The 24169-nt window shown below is 45.8% G+C and overlaps 3 protein-coding genes across 3 annotated transcripts in view; 1 reads left to right on the top strand and 2 right to left on the bottom strand.

The window, feature by feature from the left end:
* The window catches only part of RAB3D (RAB3D, member RAS oncogene family), a 51747-nt gene extending 47266 nt beyond the window's left edge, over nt 1-4481 (bottom strand). The window contains exon 1 of the mRNA XM_072149637.1: nt 4371-4481. The gene's annotated coding sequence lies outside the window, so the exon portion shown is untranslated. The remainder of the gene's footprint in view (nt 1-4370) is intronic.
* TMEM205 (transmembrane protein 205) lies at nt 2163-4504 on the bottom strand. Its single transcript, XM_072149639.1, has 4 exons — nt 4371-4504; nt 3673-3773; nt 2742-2905; nt 2163-2631 (listed from the first exon to the last, which is right to left on the bottom strand). Exons 1-4 carry the CDS (start codon nt 4379-4381, stop codon nt 2329-2331), a joined length of 579 nt encoding a protein of 192 aa, XP_072005740.1. The 5' UTR covers nt 4382-4504; the 3' UTR covers nt 2163-2328.
* A 1951-nt stretch (nt 4505-6455) lies between these two features.
* Nucleotides 6456-23871, top strand: PLPPR2 (phospholipid phosphatase related 2). Its single transcript, XM_072149634.1, has 8 exons — nt 6456-6866; nt 9985-10070; nt 10801-10989; nt 12417-12540; nt 12713-12963; nt 13134-13310; nt 13588-13719; nt 20781-23871. The coding sequence occupies exons 1-8, from the start codon at nt 6857-6859 to the stop codon at nt 20928-20930; spliced, it is 1119 nt and encodes a 372-aa protein (XP_072005735.1). The 5' UTR covers nt 6456-6856; the 3' UTR covers nt 20931-23871.
* The last annotated feature ends 298 nt before the right edge of the window (nt 23872-24169 follow it).

Raw genomic sequence — 24169 nt, 5'->3', positions numbered from 1 at the left:
AGGGGGCAGTATTATAGTAGTTATATTCTTGTACATAGGGGCAGTATTATAGTAGTTATATTCTTGTACATAGGGGGCAGTATTATAGTAGTTATATTCCTGTACATAGGGGGCAGTATTATAGTAGTTATATTCTTGTACATAGGGGGCAGTATTATAGTAGTTATATTCTTGTACATAGGGGGCAGTATTATAGTAGTTATATTCTTGTACATAGGGGGCAGTATTATAGTAGTTATATTCCTGTACATAGGGGGCAGTATTATAGTAGTTATATTCTTGTACATAGGGGCAGTATTATAGTAGTTATATTCTTGTACATAGGGGCAGTATTATAGTAGTTATATTCTTGTACATAGGGGGCAGTATTATAGTAGATATATTCTTGTACATAGGGGGCAGTATTATAGTAGTTATATTCTTGTACATAGGGGGCAGCATTATAGTAGTTATATTCTTGTACATAGGGGGCAGCATTATAGTAGTTATATTCTTGTACATAGGGGGCAGTATTATAGTAGTTATATTCTTGTACATAGGAGGCAGTATTATAGTAGTTATATTCTTGTACGTAGGAGGCAGTATTATAGTAGTTATATTCTTGTACATAGGGGGCAGTATTATAGTAGTTATATTCCTGTGCATAGGGGGCAGTATTATATTAGTTATATTCTTGTACATAGGGGCAGTATTATAGTAGTTATATTCTTGTACATAGGGGGTGGTATTATAGTAGTTATATTCCTGTACATAGGGGGCAGTATTATAGTAGTTATATTCTTGTACATAGGGGGCAGTATTATAGTAGTTATATTCCTGTACATAGGGGGCAGTATTATAGTAGTTATATTCCTATGCATAGGGGCAGTATTATAGTAGTTACATTCCTGTACATAGGGGGCAGTATTATAGTAGTTATATTCTTGTACATAGGGGGCAGTATTATAGTTATATTCCTGTACATAGGGGGCAGTATTATAGTAGTTATATTCCTGTACATAGGGGGCAGTATTATAGTAGTTATATTCCTGTACATAGGGGGCAGTATTATAGTAGTTATATTCCTGTACATAGAGGGCAGTATTATAGTAGTTATATTCTTGTACATAGGGGGCAGTATTATAGTAGTTATATTCTTGTACATAGGGGGCAGTATTATAGTAGTTATATTCCTGTACATAGGGGGCAGTATTATAGTAGTTATATTCCTGTACATAGGGGGCAGTATTATAGTAGTTATATTCTTGTACATAGGGGGCAGTATTATAGTAGTTATATTCCTGTACATAGGGGGCAGTATTATAGTAGTTATATTCCTATGCATAGGGGCAGTATTATAGTAGTTACATTCCTGTACATAGGGGGCAGTATTATAGTAGTTATATTCTTGTACATAGGGGGCAGTATTATAGTAGTTATATTCCTGTACATAGGGGGCAGTATTATAGTAGTTATATTCTTGTACATAGGGGGCAGTATTATAGTAGTTATATTCCTGTACATAGGGGGCAGTATTATAGTAGTTATATTCTTGTACATAGGGGGCAGTATTATAGTAGTTATATTCTTGTACATAGGGGGCAGTATTATAGTAGTTATATTCTTGTACATAGGGAGCAGTATTATAGTAGTTATATTCCTGTACATAGGGGGCAGTATTATAGTAGTTATATTCTTGTACATAGGGGGCAGTATTATAGTAGTTATATTCTTGTACATAGGGGGCAGTATTATAGTAGTTATATTCTTGTACATAGGGGGCAGTATTATAGTAGTTATATTCCTGTACATAGGGGGCAGTATTATAGTAGTTATATTCTTGTACATAGGGGGCAGTATTATAGTAGTTATATTCTTGTACATAGGGAGCAGTATTATAGTAGTTATATTCCTGTACATAGGGGGCAGTATTATAGTAGTTATATTCTTGTACATAGGGGGCAGTATTATAGTAGTTATATTCTTGTACATAGGGGGCAGTATTATAGTAGTTATATTCTTGTACATAGGGGGCAGTATTATAGTAGTTATATTCCTGTACATAGGGGGCAGTATTATAGTAGTTATATTCTTGTACATAGGGGGCAGTATTATAGTAGTTATATTCCTGTACATAGGGGGCAGTAGTATTGTAGTTACATTCTTGTACAGAGGGGGCAGTATTATAAAATGCTGTATCATGTTATTGTTTCATAAAAATCTCACATTTTATTCATTACAAAATTTACAAAAGTAGAGAATTCACATTAATTGACAATTGATCTGGAATTATAGAAGTGCAGTCGCCACCTTGTTGCTCCTCTTGTTTGCTGGTCCCCTGCAGACTCCTCATATAGAGGGCAGCAGCAGGGCAGTAAATACAAGGTTGGCGCCATTACACAGCAATGTCACCAAGTTGCAGAGAGAGGAGAATCCGTGGTAACGCATGAAGGTTTTGCGCAGGGCTCGGTATTTGGGGTCCTTCTCCCGTAGGCGCTTATATGCCTCAATGTTGGCGCTCAGCCCGATCTCTCCTCCCAGGCCGTGCTCTCGTTCTATGTCCTGAATCTTAAACATGGCGTCGGTGGTGGCCGGGGAGAACCAGCGAGCGTTCAGTGCTGACAATATCAGCGTCACAAAGAAGAGGGCAATCTACAATATACAGAGAGAGGCGAGAAGATGGACAGAAAGTCAGGTCTACATACACACACCACTCGCCCCCGGGCTCCCCAGACCTGCGCCACTTGCTCGCACGCACTCACCTGCACACTCTCAGACGTGGACAGCAGCTCCCGTGGATGATACGTTGCATACACAACCAGATTCAGGAAGGAGAAGCCCATGATTATGTGACCATAGAACGGAAACAGCTTACTCTGCACCAGCCCGAATGTATGGCGGGGCAGCCCTCGAATCATCACAATGGCTGCAGAGACAGCAGATGCACATGTAACCTACACAGTCTCACATTAAAGAGAACCTGTCAGCATAAAACTACCAGGTCAGGAATGAAATGTCCTTTCTAGGATTCCCTCTTTTATGTGAAATCTCACCCGTTTACCTTAAAAAAAAAGTCATGTGACAATGAACAGAGAAGAGTCATATTTGCCTGAGATGAGTCAAGTTTTCTTATTCCCCTGTGCCGACACACAGCCTGCTGGATCTACTAAGGCTCCAGAGGGGAAGAAGAGCCGAGAGAAAGGTGGAAATGGGGTTTGTCATATTAAAGATAAGAATCTCATCTTTCTGATCACTTCCGTCTTGTTGTTCTTTGAGCTACAGAACCAGAGATCCCGGCAGGTAAAGAAAAAGACAGCAACTGGATCTTTATCTGCAGCTCACACCCCTACGTCTGGTTCTGTAGATCAGAGAATGACAAACAGATTCTTATCTTTAATATGACACCATGTTTCCAGGTCCTATAGTACTGAACATAGGGGCATCTGAAGAAACCCCTCCTCTGCAACCAATAAATGTGACTCATTTCAGGTAAAATATGACTCTTCTCTGCTCATTGACACATGATATTGGAGGAGATTTGTTATAGGTAAATGGATGAGATATCACATAAAAAGGGAGTCTTAGAGAGGGCATTTCATCCCCTACCTGAAGGGGGTGGTAGATAAATGGGGTAAATGACAGGTTCCCTTTAAAGGGGAAGTTTGCCAAACATTATAATCCTGGATACGTCACCTGCCACAAACGTCACCCAGCACTGCATGCCCCATACTGCCGCCAGCACCAGGAGGTAGAGCACCTTCACCAGGCTCCCGGGGTCCCCCTCTGCACCCATCCTGCAGACAGACAGTATAAGTGCTAATCATTATTAATAACGTTACTACTACCCCCATCATATCTCACCATGCACCCGGCGCTGAGTCATCCCACCTCCTGGAAGTCCTCCAGCAGATAAGGAGGGAGCAGCCTCATGCACTGGGCGGCTGCACTGCCACCTGTAACCATTGCCTATAGGTGACCCCATTATAGACCACAGGCACCGCTTATCCTATACAAGACATTGCCCATCTATACATCACATGGCTTCCAACCCCTTGCAGTACCACTGCTTGCTGTCACTGTGGGATAAAGACACCAATTGCTTACAGTCTATAACCTGTATGACTATACCTTCTGTATACTATACAGCTCAACATCCCTATTCACTGACAGCAAGCAGGCTGCTTCACAGATAGAGTTCCCCTTTAAGTATGAAGGAAATGACTGGCCATATACAAGAACTATGAGATACACGGAGGATCAGTGACTCCATGCAAGAAGCGGCTCTTATAGGGAACTACAAGTCCCAGCAAGTCAGACTGGTATGTACAAAAACACACACACACTGCGACATTTGAGTAATCTAGTGACGTCACATCGCCCGCCCCTTGTACCTGTCAGTCATCTACTTCACGGTCTGAGAGCAGCAGAGCGACTGGCAGCTACTTCCGGGGTTACCGCCAAGTGATTGCTCTTCATGACGTCATGAGATGTTAGTATTCGCTGATTGGTTGTAATGCGCCGGCGGGGTCTTTTCTAACCAATCGCCTTCTTATACTTCACTTATTGATCGGTGGTTGTATAAATAGTGGACGACGGAAGCCCGCCTGAGGCAAAAGTCCTCGTCTTCACTGTTTGCCGCAATGAACGGCAGGTGACAGCTGAGCTGGAGCAGTGATGGCGGCCATGTGACTGTCTGCTAGACCTCAGTGTGTGTGTATAACAGTGACATCCACAGTGTCCCCAAACACTAACAGACGTGTTACTGAGCTCCTCTCTCCTGCCCCTGATCCTAGTAGGACCTCTGCTGGTGCCCCCTGGTACTGCTGTGGCACAGACATGATCGGTCCTGGCAGGCTGCTCTGACCTCCGCACTGACAACCATTTTCCACCTTGTACATTTTTATTACAATTCATATTTTAGAAATGAGGCAGCAGAGTGACACTCACAGGGTCTTCAGGCTTGTAGTCGCCTGTCAGGGGGGAGGGGGTCTCCCAGCTATGAACTAGAGCTTGTGAGAAGGAGCCCCAGCAGCAGAGCCTAAGCCCCAAGCCTACATGGGGCTCCCAGGAGCATCAACTAACAACTAGAGAGCGGGAAATGGTTTCCTAACAATCCGCCTGCAGCGTAAGTCACCACAATGTTGCACTTCGGGGCTCCTGGAACTTTTTTTCTGTGGCAAAGTAGCAGAAGCCAGAAATTTCCTCACATCTTCTGCCATCTTCTCATACAGTCCTGCTGCTATACCTCCAAACCATCCCAAATTCAGTGGGACAGTCCTAGATTTCCAGATCGGTCCCATTGTCCTGTCCAGACTGTAGTGGAAACAAAGACATGTGATACCGGTATGTCCAGGGTCTCTGTCCCCATAGGAGGCCACTATCAGTGATAATAATGGGGCTTATTTACTAAGGGTCCCGTGGACGTGGGTTTTCCAACTTTTTGGGGATAGGGTCGCAAGCAATCGGATTTTGGCGCTTTCAAGTGATAGGAATCGGGAGGCGGGCCGTCAGACGATCCGACGGATTCGGACAAACCGCAAGATTTAACTTTGAATTTGTGTAGCAAGATCAAGCACTTACATGCACCGGGAAGAAGAAGGTGAACTCCGGCGGACCTGATGGGGGGAAGCGACACACGCAGGATACACGCAGGGACGGACCCTTAGTAAATGTGCCCCAATGTGTCCACAGCAGAACTATTACTGAAGATAACGCCATCTATAAGATGCAGAGTCTTTGATACTGTGAGACTGACGCGTCCAGAAACCTTCCCCCAAATACATTGCACGCTGGCCCTGGTGTGATAATGGGGAGGATGTGGGAGCGGCGGCATAGGTAAGTACATGATTAGCAAGTACAAGAAAGGTGGGGGCACTGAATATACAATAATGGGACATATAAATAAATGAATCATTTGGGGGAGACTACAGTATATTCTCATTTGTTGTGTTGTAGCCTCGTAGTGTTGTTCTGGGCAGTATATATTATTTAGGAGCACCGTGTGGGGCATGTCTGCTATCCAGGTGACTGTTTAAAGTAAAATGGGTATAAGTTGGGGGCTACAAAAAGGGAGGCAATATAAGGTGGCAAAAGAAAAAGGAGGACATTAAAAGGAGGGGTATACAGGAAGGGGTATACTACGTGGGGGCTTCTACACTTTATTCAGTGTGGGGGCCATTGGGGGGAATTCTCCCAAAAAGGGGACCAAATAATGAGTTTTCAAGCTTCCTATGATTTATTCCCATCACTATAGTTTCCTATAAGATCCTTCTGATACTTCTGAGTGAGAAATCGGCATAGATAGAGACTGCTGGAGCTACTAGTTTTCTATCTAACCCAGTCTGGAGATGTTGTATATGAGACATCCTGATGATTCCACACAGTTCCTGAGAGGTCCAGTAGGGGGCAGTGCTCCAGTGTTGGGCTCAGGTATGGAGAGGTGGGTGCTATGATCACACAGCATATGCCGTCAGCCTACTAATAAGCCCCCTGCAGCTGCTCTCTCCTCCTCTTCCCTCCATCACACTATTCTTTTCCTCATCCCTTCATTGTCCATCCTAATCCCACTCTCTCCTTCCCCGATCTTTTCTCCCGCTTCATTACACCCCTCCCTTTTTGCCTGATTTGCTGGTATTTTCACCATTTCTTATTTTTTTGGTATTTTGATAATTTTTCCACCTCCTTATTGTTCCTCCCATATTCATCTCTTACGTTCTGTTTCCCTCATTAATTGTCCCAATATTGTCATTTCTCTCCTTGTGTTTTCCATCGCTCTCTCCCAATCCTTCTGCTACGAGACAGTGATCAGGGACCCAGCTGTCTCTCCTCCCTCTAGGCTGACATCCCGGAGCGTGGAGGGGAGGGGAATATCTGCACCATGCCAGCAGGTCTGTGCTAAGAGGGGACTGGAGGGAACAGTCATTATTGGGGATTGTCATCATATAGTGTCATACACCACATCCATATCACATCCTCATCCACCAAATATCAGGAGACCTACTATTACCCCCCCAAAATACTCAGTGATGGCCTGGCCCTAGTATTACAGTAACCCGGCTCCTGATCCTCTTATTACCCTGTAACATCTTATTACAGTAACCCTGCTCCTGATCCTCTTATTACCCCTGTAACATCTTATTACAGTAACCCTGCTCCTGATCCTCTTATTACCCCTGTAACATCTTATTACAGTAACCCGGCTCCTGATCCTCTTATTACCCTGTAACATCTTATTACAGTAACCCGGCTCCTGGTCCTCTTATTACCCCTGTAACATCTTATTACAGTAACCCGGCTCCTGATCCTCTTATTACCCCTGTAACATCTTATTACAGTAACCCGGCTCCTGGTCCTCTTATTACCCCTGTAACATCTTATTACAGTAACCCGGCTCCTGATCCTCTTATTACCCCCGTAACATCTTATTACAGTAACCCGGCTCCTGATCCTCTTATTACCCCTGTAACATCTTATTACAGTAACCCGGCTCCTGATCCTCTTATTATCCCTGTAACATCTTATTACAGTAACCCGGCTCCTGATCCTCTTATTACCCCTGTAACATCTTATTACAGTAACCCGGCTCCTGATCCTCTTATTACCCCTGTAACATCTTATTACAGTAACCCGGCTCCTGATCCTCTTATTATCCCTGTAACATCTTATTACAGTAACCCGGCTCCTGATCCTCTTATTATCCCTGTAACATCTTATTACAGTAGCCCGGCTCCTGGTCCTCTTATTACCCCTGTAACATCTTATTACAGTAACCCGGCTCCTGGTCCTCTTATTACCCCTGTAACATCTTATTACAGTAACCCGGCTCCGGATCCTCTTATTACCCTGTAACATCTTATTGCAGTAACCCGGCTCCTGATCCTCTTATTACCCTGTAACATCTTATTACAGTAACCCGGCTCCTGATCCTCTTATTACCCCTGTAACATCTTATTACAGTAACCCGGCTCCTGATCCTCTTATTACCCCTGTAACATCTTATTACAGTAACCCGGCTCCTGATCCTCTTATTACCCCTGTAACATCTTATTACAGTAACCCGGCTCCTGCTCCTCTTATTACCCCTGTAACATCTTATTACAGTAACCCGGCTCCTGATCCTCTTATTACCCTGTAACATCTTATTACAGTAACCCGGCTCCTGATCCTCTTATTACCCCTGTAACATCTTATTACAGTAACCCGGCTCCTGATCCCGTTATTAACCCTGTAACATCTTATTACAGTAACCCGGCTCCTGATCCTCTTATTACCCCTGTAACATCTTATTACTGTAACCCGGCTCCTGATCCTCTTATTACCCCTGTGACATCTTATTACAGTAACCCGGCTCCTGATCCTCTTATTACCCCTGTAACATCTTATTACAGTAACCCGGCTCCTGATCCTCTTATTACCCCTGTAATATCTTGTTATAGTAACCCGGCTCCTCATCCTCCTATTACCCCTGTAACATCTTATTACAGTAACCCGGCTCCTGATCCCCTTATTACCCCTGTAACATCTTATTACAGTAACCCGGCTCCTGATCCCCTTATTACCCCTGTAACATCTTATTACAGTAACCCGGCTCCTGATCCTCTTATTACCCCTGTAACATCTTATTACAGTAACCCGGCTCCTGATCCTCTTATTACCCCTGTAACATCTTATTACAGTAACCCGGCTCCTGATCCTCTTATTACCCCTGTAACATCTTATTACAGTAACCCGGCTCCTGATCCTCTTATTACCCCTGTAACATCTTATTACAGTAACCCGGCTCCTGATCCTCTTATTATCCCTGTAACATCTTATTACAGTAACCCGGCTCCTGATCCTCTTATTACCCCTGTAACATCTTATTACAGTAACCCGGCTCCTGATCCTCTTATTACCCCTGTAACATCTTATTACAGTAACCCGGCTCCTCATCCTCTTATTACCCCTGTAACATCTTATTACAGTAACCCGGCTCCTGATCCTCTTATTACCCCTGTAACATCTTATTACAGTAACCCGGCTCCTTATCCTCTTATTACCCCTGTAACATCTTATTACAGTAACCCGGCTCCTGATCCTCTTATTACCCCTGTAACATCTTATTACAGTAACTCGGCTCCTGATCCTCTTATTACACTGTAACATCTTATTACAGTAACCCGGCTCCTGATCCTCTTATTACCCTGTAACATCTTATTACAGTAACCTGGCTCCTGATCCTCTTATTACCCCTGTAACATCTTATTACAGTAACTCGGCTCCTGATCCTCTTATTACCCTGTAACATCTTATTACAGTAACCCGGCTCCTGATCCTCTTATTACCCCTGTAACATCTTATTACAGTAACTCGGCTCCTGATCCTCTTATTACACTGTAACATCTTATTACAGTAACCCGGCTCCTGATCCTCTTATTACCCTGTAACATCTTATTATAGTAACCCGGCTCCTGGTCCTCTTATTACCCCTGTAACATCTTATTACAGTAACCCGGCTCCTCATCCTCTTATTACCCCTGTAACATCTTATTACAGTAACCCGGCTCCTGATCCTCTTATTACCCCTGTAACATCTTATTACAGTAACTCGGCTCCTGATCCTCTTATTACCCTGTAACATCTTATTACAGTAACCCGGCTCCTGATCCTCTTATTACCCCTGTAACATCTTATTACAGTAACCCGGCTCCTGATCCTCTTATTACCCTGTAACATCTTATTACAGAAACCCGGCTCCTGGTTCTCTTATTACCCTGTAACATCTTATTACAGTAACCCGGATCCTGATCCTCTTATTACCCCTGTAACATCTTATTACAGTAACCCGGCTCCTGATCCTCTTATTACCCCTGTAACATCTTATTACAGTAACCCGACTCCTGATCCTCTTATTACCCCTGTAACATCTTATTACAGTAACCCGGCTCCTGATCCTCTTATTACCCTGTAACATCTTATTACAGTAACCCGGCTCCTGATCCTCTTATTACCCCTGTCTCTCTGCAGGTTGCTCTGGAGCGGTGCACATGGCAGCACATGAGCCTGAGATTAAGAGCAGCGTCTCCTTTATCCCGTGCTTCTTATTTGTAGAGGTAAGAATCAATGTATTAGGAGAAATGTTGCATGGTACAAGTTAGTATTAGTGGGGGATTTTTAATGTGGTTCTAATATAATATACTGTAGGTAAATATACTTTGTGAAGATGAAGTTGTGGTAGATTTCTTCTATGACTTTTTAACGACTCGTAAAACTCTTCTAGAACTTCCTGCGTTGGAGGGTGGTGGGGGGCTAGTGATATGTAGAAGATGTACAGATCATCTTTTATGATTTGCTAGAAGTACGTGCCATGAAAGTGGGGCACATGTGACATGATGTGGTGGACTGGTGGAGTGGGATGTGACATTATGTGACGGGAGTGTTGAACGCTTGAAGGACCTTCTCCTCATATAGTTCCCTCACATCTCCTGCCTCGTCTGTCCTCCTTGCTTCTTCCTCTTACATATCTCCATCTAACCATTCCTACCACCTGGTCTTTCTTCTTGGACATCTTTCCACATATCATACATAGCCCTCAGCTCTCCACCAGAAGTTATCTTTTCAGATCGACCACCTACCCTATCTCCATAAAATTTGGTTGCTATCATTCACAATCCCATCTATTATCAACTACGGTCCCACCACCAGATCCCATCTCCAGCACATTACCTTCCTTCTTCATCTCTCCTTTACATCTCTCGCCCCTCCACCAGACTTCCTTCCCTTCACATCTTCTTTGTCTCTTGCCCTTGTTCCTCTCTCTCTGACGAGATGTTCTATTTCCAGCTTGTCCTCATGGCCGGGACAGTTATCCTCTCCTACCACTTTGAGTATACGGACACCTTCCCTGTCCACTCCCAGGGATTCTTCTGCTATGACAGCACATTGTCCAAACCTTATCCGGGTCCTGAAAGTAGCAGCCGGGTCCCTCCACGTCTCCTGTACCCGCTCATCACCGTGCTGCCTGTCCTCACGGTAGGTATATTTGCGTTTGGTGGCTATATTAAATCTAGACAATGTAGATCTTCTACAAGAGCCTGAGCTGGTTGCACGTCTAAAGGATAATCTGGCTAAGGATGTCACATAACGGTAATTTAACGTGATGGTGCAAGACAGGATGACAGCGGGGGCTGAGAATGGCGATGTACTGCGTGTGTGTGCGCGCGGTGCCCCGGGCAGACTTATATCATTTCATACTTTCTTGCACATTTCTCCTCGACATGAAAGAATTAGAATTTTTCACTGTTAAGAGATGAAAGTTGGTCCATACTGTCCCATCTTCTGGATCTCTGGTCATTATATAATTACTGTGATTTATGTCTTCTGAAAACTTGGCCAGACCTGTTCTGCATCATGTGGAAAACCTTCCTGGATGAGACGAATGAAGGTGATGTAGGAACAGTGGAGCTCCATATTAACGGTCCTGCTTGACTTGTGATGTTCTCTCCAGAAGTCTTTATTAGTTAGTGTTTCTCCAGAATTCAGTGTCTTTCTGGGTCACGATATGAATAGTGTTGCACCAGAGCCTTCCACTTTGTCTCCAGGTCTTCTAGGTTCCTTGTTGGCATCTTCATGATTCTACCTCTATCTTTCCTGTCCTCTACATTTCGCATTTCTGGTGAACAGGTGATGGTGTTTCTATAAAGTATCCATCTTCTATAATCCAAGTTACAGGCGGTCCCCTACTTAAGAACACTCGACTTACATATGACCCATAGTTACAAACGGACCACTGGATATTAGTAATTTACTGTACTTTAGCCCTAGACTGCAATAAACAGCTGTAACAGTTATCAAATGTGTCTGTAATGAAGCTTTAATGTTAATCCTGGTTCTTATGACAATCCAACATTTTTAAAATCCAATTGTCACAGAGACCAAAAATGTTCTGGCTGGGATTACAATGATAAAATATACAGTTCCGACTTACATACAAATTCAACTTAAGAACAAACCTACAGTCCCTATCTTGTATGTAACCTGGGGACTGCCTGTATTCCATCATGTGTCCCATAATTGACCCGTCTTCTGAAATGCTAGTCATAATTTGAAAAATGTTTCTGAAGTGCTACTTGTCTACTGGTAATTCGGTAGACTTTCTGATGACGTGACCACGGTTTCTTATCGCATGTTTCTTGTATTTCTCTTTGGTTCACAATACGTTGAGATAATTCCTGAGGTTGGCCATTTTGGTTTCACATTGACGGATCAGATAACTTTGGTGGATGCATACCAGATTTCTCACTACTGACCAGAATTATGGTCATCAACGCCAAGGTTAAGATCCATTGTCCATTGGCACAATTCGTTGGTGTGTCGTAAAGGATGGAGTGTGTTTAGGGTTTTCAGGGTTCACATTCTGTAATTTACTTGTGTGTTGTTGGGTTGTCTTCTGATCACAGATCCTCCTGGGGGAAGTGTCCACGGCCCTTATCAATCCTCGCTGGGGTAATAGGGAGAAGATCATTTCCTGTGGAGATTGTTGCTTCTTCAATCCTCTTCTGCGACGCATTGTCAGGATCTTGGGTGAGATTTCCAGTTCAATGATGTGATCTACATGTATAGATGAAAGCTCCTGTGGCCTGTGACATCTCTACTGCCCAGCACTTTCCATGATCCATTTGTGATGGTGGTGTCTTCTTCTGTGGTCATCAGAACCTGAGGGTTTGATTAATTGTCCTTTCTACCTGGTCCTCAGGACTTTTCTCCTTTGGCCTCTTCTGCACTGTTATCTTTGCTGGAGCTGTTCAGACCGTCACCGGTAACCAGGCCCCCCATTTCCTGTCCGTCTGTCGCCCCAATTACACTGCCCTTGGATGCAAGTCTCACATGCAGTATATAGCATCACCCTATGCCTGCAGTGGGGACCCCGATCTCATCAATGAAGCTCGGAAAGCCTTTCCCTCAAAGCCGGCAGCTCTGGGGGCGTACGCTGCGGTGTACACCACGGTCAGTCCCAGTCTCTGTCTTTATTTGGTCACATATCAAGTTTAAAGAATTTTTTTTAATTTTAATGAATTTTATCTATTTTTTGTCCAAATTTTCCCTTACGACCTAAGGGATACCCCAATTCCCCATCACCATGGTGACATACAGTGATTGTCTGTCCATACCCACAGATGTATGTCACCCTCGTCCTGAAAGTGAAGGGTTCGCGGCTGGTGAAGCCCTCCCTGTGCCTGGCGATGCTGTCTCCTGCCTGGCTCCTGTGTCTACTCCGCGTGGCTGAATATCGGAACCACTGGAGAGACGTTCTGGCCGGCACCATAGTCGGAGGAGCCATCGCTGTTTTTCTGGTAAGCAATGAGAAAACCTCTGTAGGAGGGACTTGTTGTCGCATCTAATGGGTGGTAGAACTATGATGTTACCAGCTCTGGGCCCTATATTCTGCAATTACTATACCTAAAGTTGACCAAAATCCTGTTCCTGTGCGACTCTATCACTTAAATTGACTTTTGTGACTTTTTTATACACCCAAAAAATTCATATAATGATAAATATTTCCCCCCATAAAGGGGCAGGTTCGTTAGAGTCCAACCACCTTAACCCCCCACCTTCCACATCTAATTTCAGGTGACCTGTGTCCTGAATAACTTTGGGAGTTCCTCATCGGAAGAGGGCGACCTGATAGAGAAAGAGCAGGAAGGGGTCATTGAGGACGAAATCCCTCTACCTACAGCATGTGAAAAAATAGCTGTGGTGAAGGTAAGGTGATAATACCACCGGCCACAAGAGGGGGCTAGAGATGTGTGGTCTGGAGGCCTGAAATTACCCTACCAATCAGATGGCCCTAAATTCCAGAGTGGGTGTGTCCTATTCAGTCTAGGGGTGGGTACAGATGGTTATGGGAGGTCATACGGATGAAATCATTCTCAGTGACCCCTTACTCTCACCCACATTACAGCGGAGTCCTGCTATCCTCATGTAGTCATGCAGATCATTCCTAGAGCCACTGATACAGATCTGAGGCCCAGGAGAGGCTGCAGCCTGCGCCCGGTGCTGCAGCATGTCACAGGTTAAGGGCAAACTCCACCCACTGCAAGAACACACCCACTGCAACCAGATTGGTTAGCAATGACCCCATCTACAGAAAGAGTCCAGTGACAGCAGGGACACAGAGTCACATAGATCTTGTGGACTGTAGTTAAGCAGCCACCAGGAACATTTGAGATTTTTATATATAGACATAAGTGACCTCAGACAGAGCGATTACTAGATTATGTTCTCTTAATGACCAGATAAAGATAATGACCCCAAGAAAATGGCTGCGTTTGTTGTCACATTGTGATATGAGAAGCCGTCCTAATATATTTTACTCTCCAGAATGACATTCAGGTCTCTCTTTAACATGTACAAAGAGTCCTCCATAACCACCTCCTGTGGCAGAGAGTTTCTTAGTCTCACTGCTCTTACAGTAAAGAATCCCTTTGTCTATGGTGATGGTAGAACCTCCTCTCCTCTAGGTGTAGAGGATGCCCCCTGTCTATGGTGATGGTAGAACCACCTCTCCTCTAGGTGTAGAGGATGCCCCCTGTCTATGGTGATGGTAGTACCTCCTCTCCTCTAGGTGTAGAGGATGCCCCCTGTCTATGGTGATGGTAGAACCACCTCTCCTCTAGGTGTAGAGGATGCCCCCTGTCTATGGTGATGGTAGAACCACCTCTCCTCTAGGTGTAGAGGATGCCCCCTGTCTATGGTGATGGTAGTACCTCCTCTCCTCTAGGTGTAGAGGATGCCTCCTGTCTATGGTGATGGTAGAACCTCCTCTCCTCTAGGTGTAGAGGATGCCCCCTGTCTATGGTGATGGTAGAACCACCTCTCCTCTAGGTGTAGAGGATGCCCCCTGTCTATGGTGATGGTAGTACCTCCTCTCCTCTAGGTGTAGAGGATGCCCCCTGTCTATGGTGATGGTAGAACTGCCTCTCCTGTAGGTGTAGAGGATGCCCCCTGTCTATGGTGATGGTAGAACTGCCTCTCCTGTAGGTGTAGAGGATGCCCCCTGTCTATGGTGATGGTAGAACCACCTCCCCTCTAGGTGTAGAGGATGCCCCCTGTCTATGGTGATGGTAGAACCTCCTCTCCTGTAGGTGTAGAGGATGCCTCCTGTCTATGGTGATGGTAGAACCTCCTCTCCTCTAGGTGTAGAGGATGCCCCCTGTCTATGGTGATGGTAGAACCTCTTCTCCTCTAGGTGTAGAGGATGCCCCCTGTCTATGGTGATGGTAGAACTGCCTCTCCTCTAGGTGTAGAGGATGCCCCCTGTCTATGGTGATGGTAGAACCACCTCTCCTCTAGGTGTAGAGGATGCCCCCTGTCTATGGTGATGGTAGAACCTCCTCTCCTCTAGGTATAGAGGATGCCCCATGTCTATGGTGATGGTAGAACCTCCTCTCCTCTAGGTATAGAGGATGCCCCCTGTCTATGGTGATGGTAGAACCGCCTCTCCTCTAGGTATATAGGATGCCTCCTGTCTATGGTGATGGTAGAACCTCCTCTCCTCTAGGTGTAGAGGATGCCCCCGTCTATGGTGATGGTAGAGCCTCCTCTCCTCTAGGTGTAGAGGATGTCCCCTGTCTATGGTGATGGTAGAACCTCCTCTCCTCTAGGTGTAGAGGATGTCCCCTGTCTATGGTGATGGTAGAACCTCCTCTTATCTAGGTGTAGAGGATGCCCCCTGTCTATCATGATGGTAGAACCTCCTCTCCTCTAGGTGTAGAGGATGCCCCCTGTCTATGGTGATGGTAGAACCTCCTCTCCTCTAGGTGTAGAGGATGCCCCCTGTCTATGGTGATGGTAGAACCTCCTCTTATCTAGGTGTAGAGGATGCCCCCTGTCTATCATGATGGTAGAACCTCCTCTCCTCTAGGTGTAGAGGATGCCCCCTGTCTATGGTGATGGTAGAACCTCCTCTTATCTAGGTGTAGAGGATGCCCCCTGTCTATCATGATGGTAGAACCTCCTCTCCTCTAGGTGTAGAGGATGCCCCCTGTCTATGGTGATGGTAGAACCTCCTCTCCTCTAGGTGTAGAGGATGCCCCCTGTCTATGGTGATGGTAGAACCTCCTCTCCTCTAGGTGTAGAAGATAACCCCTGTCTATGGTGATGGTAGAACCGCCTCTCCTCAAGGTGTAGAGGATGCCCCCTGTCTATGGTGATGGTATATCCTCCTCTCCTCTAGGTGTAGAGGATGCCCCCTGTCTATGGTGATGGTAGTACCTCCTCTCCTCTAGGTGTAGAGGATGCCCCCTGTCTATGGTGATGGTAGAACCTCCTCTCCTCTAGGTGTAGAGGATGCCTCCTGTATATGGTGATGGTAGAACCTCCTCTCCTCTAGGTGTAGAGGATGCCCCCTGTCTATGGTGATGGTAGAACCACCTCTCCTCTAGGTGTAGAGGATGCCCCCTGTCTATGGTGATGGTAGAACCTTCTCTCCTCTAGGTGTAGAAGATAACCCCTGTCTATGGTGATGGTAGAACCTCCTCTCCTCTAGGTGTAGAAGATAACCCCTGTCTATGGTGATGGTAGAACCTCCTCTCCTCTAGGTGTAGAGGATGCCCCCTGTCTATGGTGATGGTAGAACCTCCTCCTCTAGGTGTAGAGGATGCCCCCTGTCTATGGTGATGGTAGAACCTCCTCTCCTCTAGGTGTAGAGGATGTCTCCTGTCTATGGTGATGGTAGAACCTCCTCTCCTCTAGGTGTAGAGGATGCCCCCTGTCTATGGTGATGGTAGAACCTCCTCTCCTCTAGGTGTAGAGGATGCCCCCTGTCTATGGTGATGGTAGAACCACCTCTCCTCTAGGTGTAGAGGATGCCCCCTGTCTATGGTGATGGTAGAACCGCCTCTCCTCTAGGTGTAGAGGATGTCTCCTGTCTATGGTGATGGTAGAACCTCCTCTCCTCTAGGTGTAGAGGATGCCCCCTGTCTATGGTGATGATAGAACCTCCTCTCCTCTAGGTGTAGAGGATGCCCCCTGTCTATGGTGATGATAGAACCTCCTCTCCTCTAGGTGTAGAGGATGCCCCCTGTCTATGGTGATGGTAGAACCTCCTCTCCTCTAGGTGTAGAGGATGCCCCCTGTCTATGGTGATGGTAGAACCTCCTCTCCTCTAGGTGTAGATGATGTCCCCTGTCTATGGTGATAGTAGAACTACCTCTCCTCTAGGTGTAGAGGATAACCCCTGTCTATGGTGATGGTAGAACCGCCTCTCCTCTAGGTGTAGAGGATAACCCCTGTCTATGGTGATGGTAGAACCGCCTCTCCTCTATGTGTAGAGGACGCCCCCTGTCCATGGTGATGGTAGAAACGCTTCTCCTCTAGGTGTAGATGATGCCCCCTGTCCATGGTGATGGTAGAAACGCTTCTCCTCTAGGTGTAGATGATGCCCCCTGTCCATGGTGATGGTAGAAACGCTTCTCCTCTAGGTGTAGAGGATGCCTCCTGTCTATGGTGATGGTAGAACCTCCTCTCCTCTAGGTGTAGAGGATACCCCCTGTCTATGGTGATGGTAGCACCGCCTCTCCTCTAGGTGTAGAGGATGCCCCCTGTCTATGGTGATGGTAGAACCTCCTCTCCTCTAGGTGTAGAGGATGTCCCCTGTCTATGGTGATGGTAGAACCTCCTCTCCTCTAGGTGTAGAGGATGCCCCCTGTCTATGGTGATGGTAGAACCTCCTCTCCTCTAGGTGTAGAGGATGCCCCCTGTCTATGGTGATGGTAGAACCTCCTCTCCTCTAGGTGTAGAGGATAACCCCTGTCTATGGTGATGGTAGAACCGCCTCTCCTCTATGTGTAGAGGACGCCCCCTGTCCATGGTGATGGTAGAACCGCTTCTCCTCTAGGTGTAGAGGACGCCCCCTGTCCATAGTGATGGTAGAACCTAGTGGGAGAAGCCGGCGTGCGGCCTGGACGGGACCAAGGCAGCATCAGGAGCCAGGAGAGGTAAGTCCGGGCTGAGGGACGGGAGACACGGCACAGAGCGGAGCACGGGTGTACCCGCAATCCATGACATGGATCGTGGGAGCACCCGTGACAGTACCCCCCCTCCTTCTTTAGGGCCCCTCTTCTCTTCTTCTTCAGCCTCTTCTTTCACCTTCTCCAATTCATCTTGGTGATGGGACACATGAGGAGGAAAGCAGAAATAGGACAAACCCCAAGCTGAGGATATCCCCGAGACGTCTGGACAAGTACTTAACTTGCATAGACTCCTTTCGCAAGCAGTACGGCCGGAGGCAGAAGTGGCTCTTAAAAGGCCGGAGCAGCACTGGGAAACTGCGAAGTTAGGGGCGGCTCTTGGAAAGCTGGAACAGCATTAAGAAGCTGCAGATGCTGGAGTGGCTCTTTGAAAGCCGGAGGCTCTGGAGTGTCTTCTGGGAAAGCTGGAGGAGAACTTGGAAGCTGTGGATTCATGGCAGCCGGCTGGAGTGGTTCCTGGAAAACCGGAGTAGAGCTTGGAAGCTGAGGAAGCACGGCGGCCGGATTTTGGAACACTGGAGCCAAGCGAGGCCGACATGGAAGCCGGACTTGTAGTTGCTGGCGATCAGACAGCTGTTGAGGCATGGAGACAGGCTGCAGTGGCTCTTGGAAAGCCGGAGCAGCACTGGGAAGCTGGGGAAATGGAGCCTGTGGTAGCCAGGAGTGTAACAGCTGTCGAAGCAGGGTGGTAACCCCGCTCAGATCCTTTCTCCAAGAAAAAATCAGTTGAGACTGCTGGGCGAGAACATCTGCCAGCAACTGGTCTGCGTCCTTGGAACAGCCTCTGACGGGATCCATGGCCTTGGCGGAGTCCATGGCCGAGTCCCTGATCCTGGCAGGGTCCATGGCCAGATCTTGCTGTAACGGTCACACAGACAACAGAACTAAAAGCCTCTATGGGAAGAGTCCGGAGGGAGGAGTCTGTGGACCAGTGGACCCTCAGTGGACACACCGCGGGAGATGGTATGAGGCCCAAGGTGGCAGCCAAGGTAAAGGATATGCAGGAAACAGTCCGTGCCTGGATTACAGCAGGAACACGGTGGAACACTGGTAACGGTGGCACGGACTGGAGACACGCTGGACTGGAGCCCTGGAAGGCACAGCAGGAAGTACGGAGGCAAACTGAAGCCTTGACACAGGATGGCAAGAGCACACGGAGGTACATTGGTAAAGCTGGAGACAAATACACTGAGGTGTCTGGGAACGCTGGAGACACACAGGAACACGGAGGTGTCTGGGAACGCTGGAGACACACAGGAACACGGAGGTGTCTGGGAACGCTGGAGACACACAGGAACACGGAGGTGTCTGGGAACGCTGGAGACACACAGGAACACGGAGGTGTCTGGGAACGCTGGAGACACACAGGAACACGGAGGTGTCTGGGAACGCTGGAGACACACAGGAACACGGAGGTGTCTGGGAACGCTGGAGACACACAGGAACACGGAGGTGTCTGGGAACTCTGGAGACACACAGGAACACGGATGTGTCTGGGAACGCTGGAGACACACAGGAACACGGAGGTGTCTGGGAACGCTGTAGACACACAGGAATATGCAGGCGCCTAGGACACTGGAGACACACAGGAACACGGAGGTGTCTGGGAACGCTGGAGACACACAGGAACACGGAGGTGTCTGGGAACTCTGGAGACACACAGGAACACGGATGTGTCTGGGAACGCTGGAGACACACAGGAACACGGAGGTGTCTGGGAACGATGTAGACACACAGGAATATGCAGGCGCCTAGGACACTGGAGACACACAGGAACACGGAGGTGTCTGGGAACGCTGGAGACACACAGGAACACGGAGGTGTCTGGGAACGCTGTAGACACAGAGGAATATGCAGGCGTCTAGGACACTGGAGACACACAGGAACACGGAGGTGTCTGGGAACGCTAGAGACAGGAACACAGGAAAGCGTCTGGGAATGCTAATGGGCTTTCTCTTCCACAGGAACGGCTTAGGGAAGCCTGGTATGGAAACTATAGAAGATCCTAGGAGAAGATCCGGCGGGGAGGTGCCAGATTATAAGGGCGAGACCAGATAAGCGAACTCCAATCAGGAGGACGTTGGACCTTTAAGGCTTAAAGATCCTGCACTTGCGCGCCCTAGCAGAGGGAGCACGCGGCCTGGACGGGACCAAGGCAGCATCAGGAGCCAGGAGAGGTAAGTTCCGGCTGAGGGACGGGGACACGGCACACAGCGGAGCACAGGTGTACTCGTGATCCGCGACATGGATTGCGGGAGCACCCGTGACAGGTCCTTAAGTGCATAACTTTCCATTTATCTACATTAAACCTTACGGCCATTTCTCTGCCCACTCCTCAAGCTTCCACAAATCCCTCTGTAATGCTTAAATATCGGCCTCAGTATTAATTACTTTACAGAGCTTAGTATCATCTGCTAATATTGAAACTTGACTGTGTAAACCCGCAACAAGGTCATTAATAAAAATATTTAAAAGAGGTGGCCCCAATACTGACCCCTGTGGCCTCCACTGGTCAACCCAATCGGAGAATGTGCCATTAACGACGACCCTCTGTTTTCTATCACTTTTATGTAGCACTGTACCAACCAGTCTGGAACGTACCTCCACATAGAAGCCAATCAGATTAGTCTGATGGGACCGATCCCTCATAAACCCATGCTGATGCTGAGTTATATGGTTATGTACAGGGAGATCCTCCAGGATAGCATCTCTAACTCCTCAAATATTTTCTGATGTTAGACTCACAGGTCTGTAGTTTCTAGGATCACTTTTTTGCTTTCTTATATTTTCTAGAGTACAAGCGACTGTGACATCATCCCTCAGTCTCATCCTAGTAGGATCTTGGAAGTTCACCCCCCGATGTCTCCTGACCCTCCTCCGTGTCTAGTCCCTGTAACCCCCGATGTTCTCATCCCTTCAAACTGTATTTCCAGCCAAGTATGAGTCCCCCAGATGTATCTGGGGAAAAGACCCCTCAGCACAGCTTTTATCTAGAGCTGGAGGCAGCTGAATGGTGAGCAGTAGCCAAGTGTAAGCACTGAGCCCCCCACCCTGTGAGTACCCCAACCCTAAACTACAGACGTCCCCTCATGTGTGACCTGTAATATATCACAGCTGATGGGTTCTAGTATTCTGAACCCAAATCCACAGGAACCTCCACCAGTTATCTGCAGCATCTACAGGGGAAGCTTCAATATCAGCACCAACACATATGTTATATCATCCAACAACATCTTCTTATCTAAAGGGGGCAGTATTATAGTAGTTATATGTGTGTACATAGGGGCAGTATTATAGTAGTTATATTCTTGTACATAGAGAGCAGTATTATAGTAGTTATATTCTTGTACATAGGGGGCAGTATTATAGTAGTTATATTCTTGTACATAGGGAGCAGTATTATAGTAGTTATATTCTTGTACATAGGGGGCAGTATTATAGTTGTTATATTCTTGTACATAGGGAGCAGTATTATAGTAGTTATATTCTTGTACATAGGGGGCAGCATTATAGCAATTATATTCCTGTACATAGGAGGCAGTATTATAGTAGTTATATTCCTGTACATAGGGGGCAGTATTATAGTAGTTATATTCCTGTACATAGGTGGCAGTATTATAGTAGTTATATTCCTGTACATAGGGGGCAGTATTATAGTAGTTATATTCCTCTACATAGGTGGCAGTATTATAGTAGTTATATTATTGTACATAGGGGGCAGTATTATAGTAGTTATATTCCTGTACATAGGGGGGCAGTATTAAAGTAGTTATATTCCTGTACATAGGGGGCAGTATTATAGTAGTTATATTCTTGTACATATGGGCAGTATTATAGTAGTTATATTCCTGTACATAGGGGGCAGTATTATAGTAGTTATATTCTTGTACATAGGTGGCAGTATTATAGTAGTTATATTCCTGTACATAGGGGGCAGTATTATAGTAGTTCTGTTCCTGTACATAGGGGGCAGTATTATAGTAGTTATATTCCTGTACATAGGGGGCAGTATTATAGTAGTTATATTCTTGTACATAGGGGGCAGCATTATAGCAATTATATTCCTGTACATAGGGGGCAGTATTATAGTAGTTATATTCCTGTACATAGGGGGCAGTATTATAGTAGTTATATTCCTGTACATAGGGGGCAGTATTATAGTAGTTATATTCTTGTACATAGGAGGCAGTATTATAGCAGTTATATTCTTGTACATAGGGTGCAGTATTATAGTAGTTATATTCTAGTACATAGGGGGCAGTATTATAGTAGTTATATTCTTGTTCATAGGGGGCAGTATTATAGTAGTTATAGTCTTGTACATAGGGGGCAGTATTATAGTAGTTATATTCCTGTACATAGGGGGCAGTATTATAGTAGTTATATTCTTGTACATAGGGGGCAGTATTATAGTAGTTATAGTCTTGTACATATTGGGCAGTATTATAGTAGTTATATTCCTGTACATAGGGGGCAGTATTATAGTAGTTATATTCTTGTACATAAGGGGCAGTATTATAGTAGTTATATTCTTGTACATAGGGGCAGTATTATAGTAGTTATATTCTTGTACACAGGGGACAGTATTATAGTAGTTATATTCCTGTACATAAGGGGCAGTATTATAGTAGTTATATTCTTGTACATAAGGGGCAGTATTATAGTAGTTATATTCTTGTACATAGGGGGCGGTATTATAGTAGTTATATTCTTGTACATAGGGGGCAGTATTATAGTAGTTATATTCTTGTACATAGGGGGCAGTATTCTAGTAGTTATATTCCTGTACATAGGGGGCAGTATTCTAGTAGTTATATTCCTGTACATAGAGGGCAGTATTATAGTAGTTATATTCTTGTACATAGGGGGCAGTATTATAGTAGTTATATTCTTGTACATAGGGGGCAGTATTATAGTAGTTATATTCTTGTACATAGGGGGCAGTATTATAGTAGTTATATTCTTGTACATAGGGGGCAGTATTATAGTAGTTATATTCTTGTACATAGGGGGCAGTATTATAGTAGTTATATTCTTGTACATAAGGGGCAGTATTATAGTAGTTATATTCTTGTACATAGGGGGCGGTATTATAGTAGTTATATTCTTGTACATAGGGGGCAGTATTATAGTAGTTATATTCCTGTACATAGGGGGCAGTATTATAGTAGTTATATTCTTGTACATAGGGGGCAGTATTATAGTAGTTATATCCTTGTACATAGGGGGCAGTATTATAGTAGTTCTTAAACATAGGGGGCAGTATAATAGTAGGAGGTTGACTTTGAGTAAAGTAGAATGCTCCTTCCAATGTATTTTTATACGTAAATGTTCGGGGGGTTCATAATAAGACACATGTAGCACAGACCCGCTATTATTTCTAGGTACATATGGCGCTGTGTGCTGATATTACATTCTGAAGCTGCAGACTGATTTGCTGATGAGCTAGAACATTGGTTGCTACAACCACTAGGAGCAGTTTATTGCTTATAGATTTTTACAGCTTTATACTAGTTGTATAAGTCCATGGATAGAAGCTCCCCCTAGTGGTGACTGCAGGCAGCCAGAAAGTCTGCATTCAGCTGTACAGCTATCATACCTCATGATGTTGTGGTATAATAAGTGGAGCTCTTGTCGGATGTGGACCCATTATATGTTTTGTTATCGTGGCCCTTTGTCTAGGTCCTGCCCCTTCCCTCTGGCACAGGATTACACTTATCACCTGATGATTGTGCACTATCCCATGAAAGGTGCGGCAGTGACACCCATCATGGACACAGCGACCGAGGTTGTGCTGACTTTTGTATTCACCTGCTTTGTACCGTTTTACATTTTTGTAAATGTTGCACAAAATGGGTTCTAATAAAGTGTATTCTGTCTTGTATACTGTGGTGCGGATCTGGAGACCATCCAGGAGACATATACAGCAGTCACATGTCTATAACATGGAGGCGCAGTCTTCCCCAGACTTGTGTCCTTACACTTTAGTCTCCTGACCCATAATTCCAAGCCTGAATCACTGCTACCTGTGTGATACCTGCAGCTCGCCCGGCGCCTGTGACCATCATCGCGTGTAGGTTTGGTCCCTGCCACTGCCTTAAGGATAACATGGTCCAGCGTCATCTCCCCGATCCTGCCGGCCGCTGGGGGCTCTAGTGAAGGGACGGTGGAGGCTGGTGACA

This window comes from Engystomops pustulosus, chromosome 4 (assembly GCF_040894005.1).
Source record: "Engystomops pustulosus chromosome 4, aEngPut4.maternal, whole genome shotgun sequence".
Taxonomy (NCBI): Eukaryota; Metazoa; Chordata; class Amphibia; order Anura; family Leptodactylidae; genus Engystomops; species Engystomops pustulosus.
Note: the sequence above shows the minus strand (reverse complement) of the source record. Positions and strands in the feature narration are given on the sequence as shown.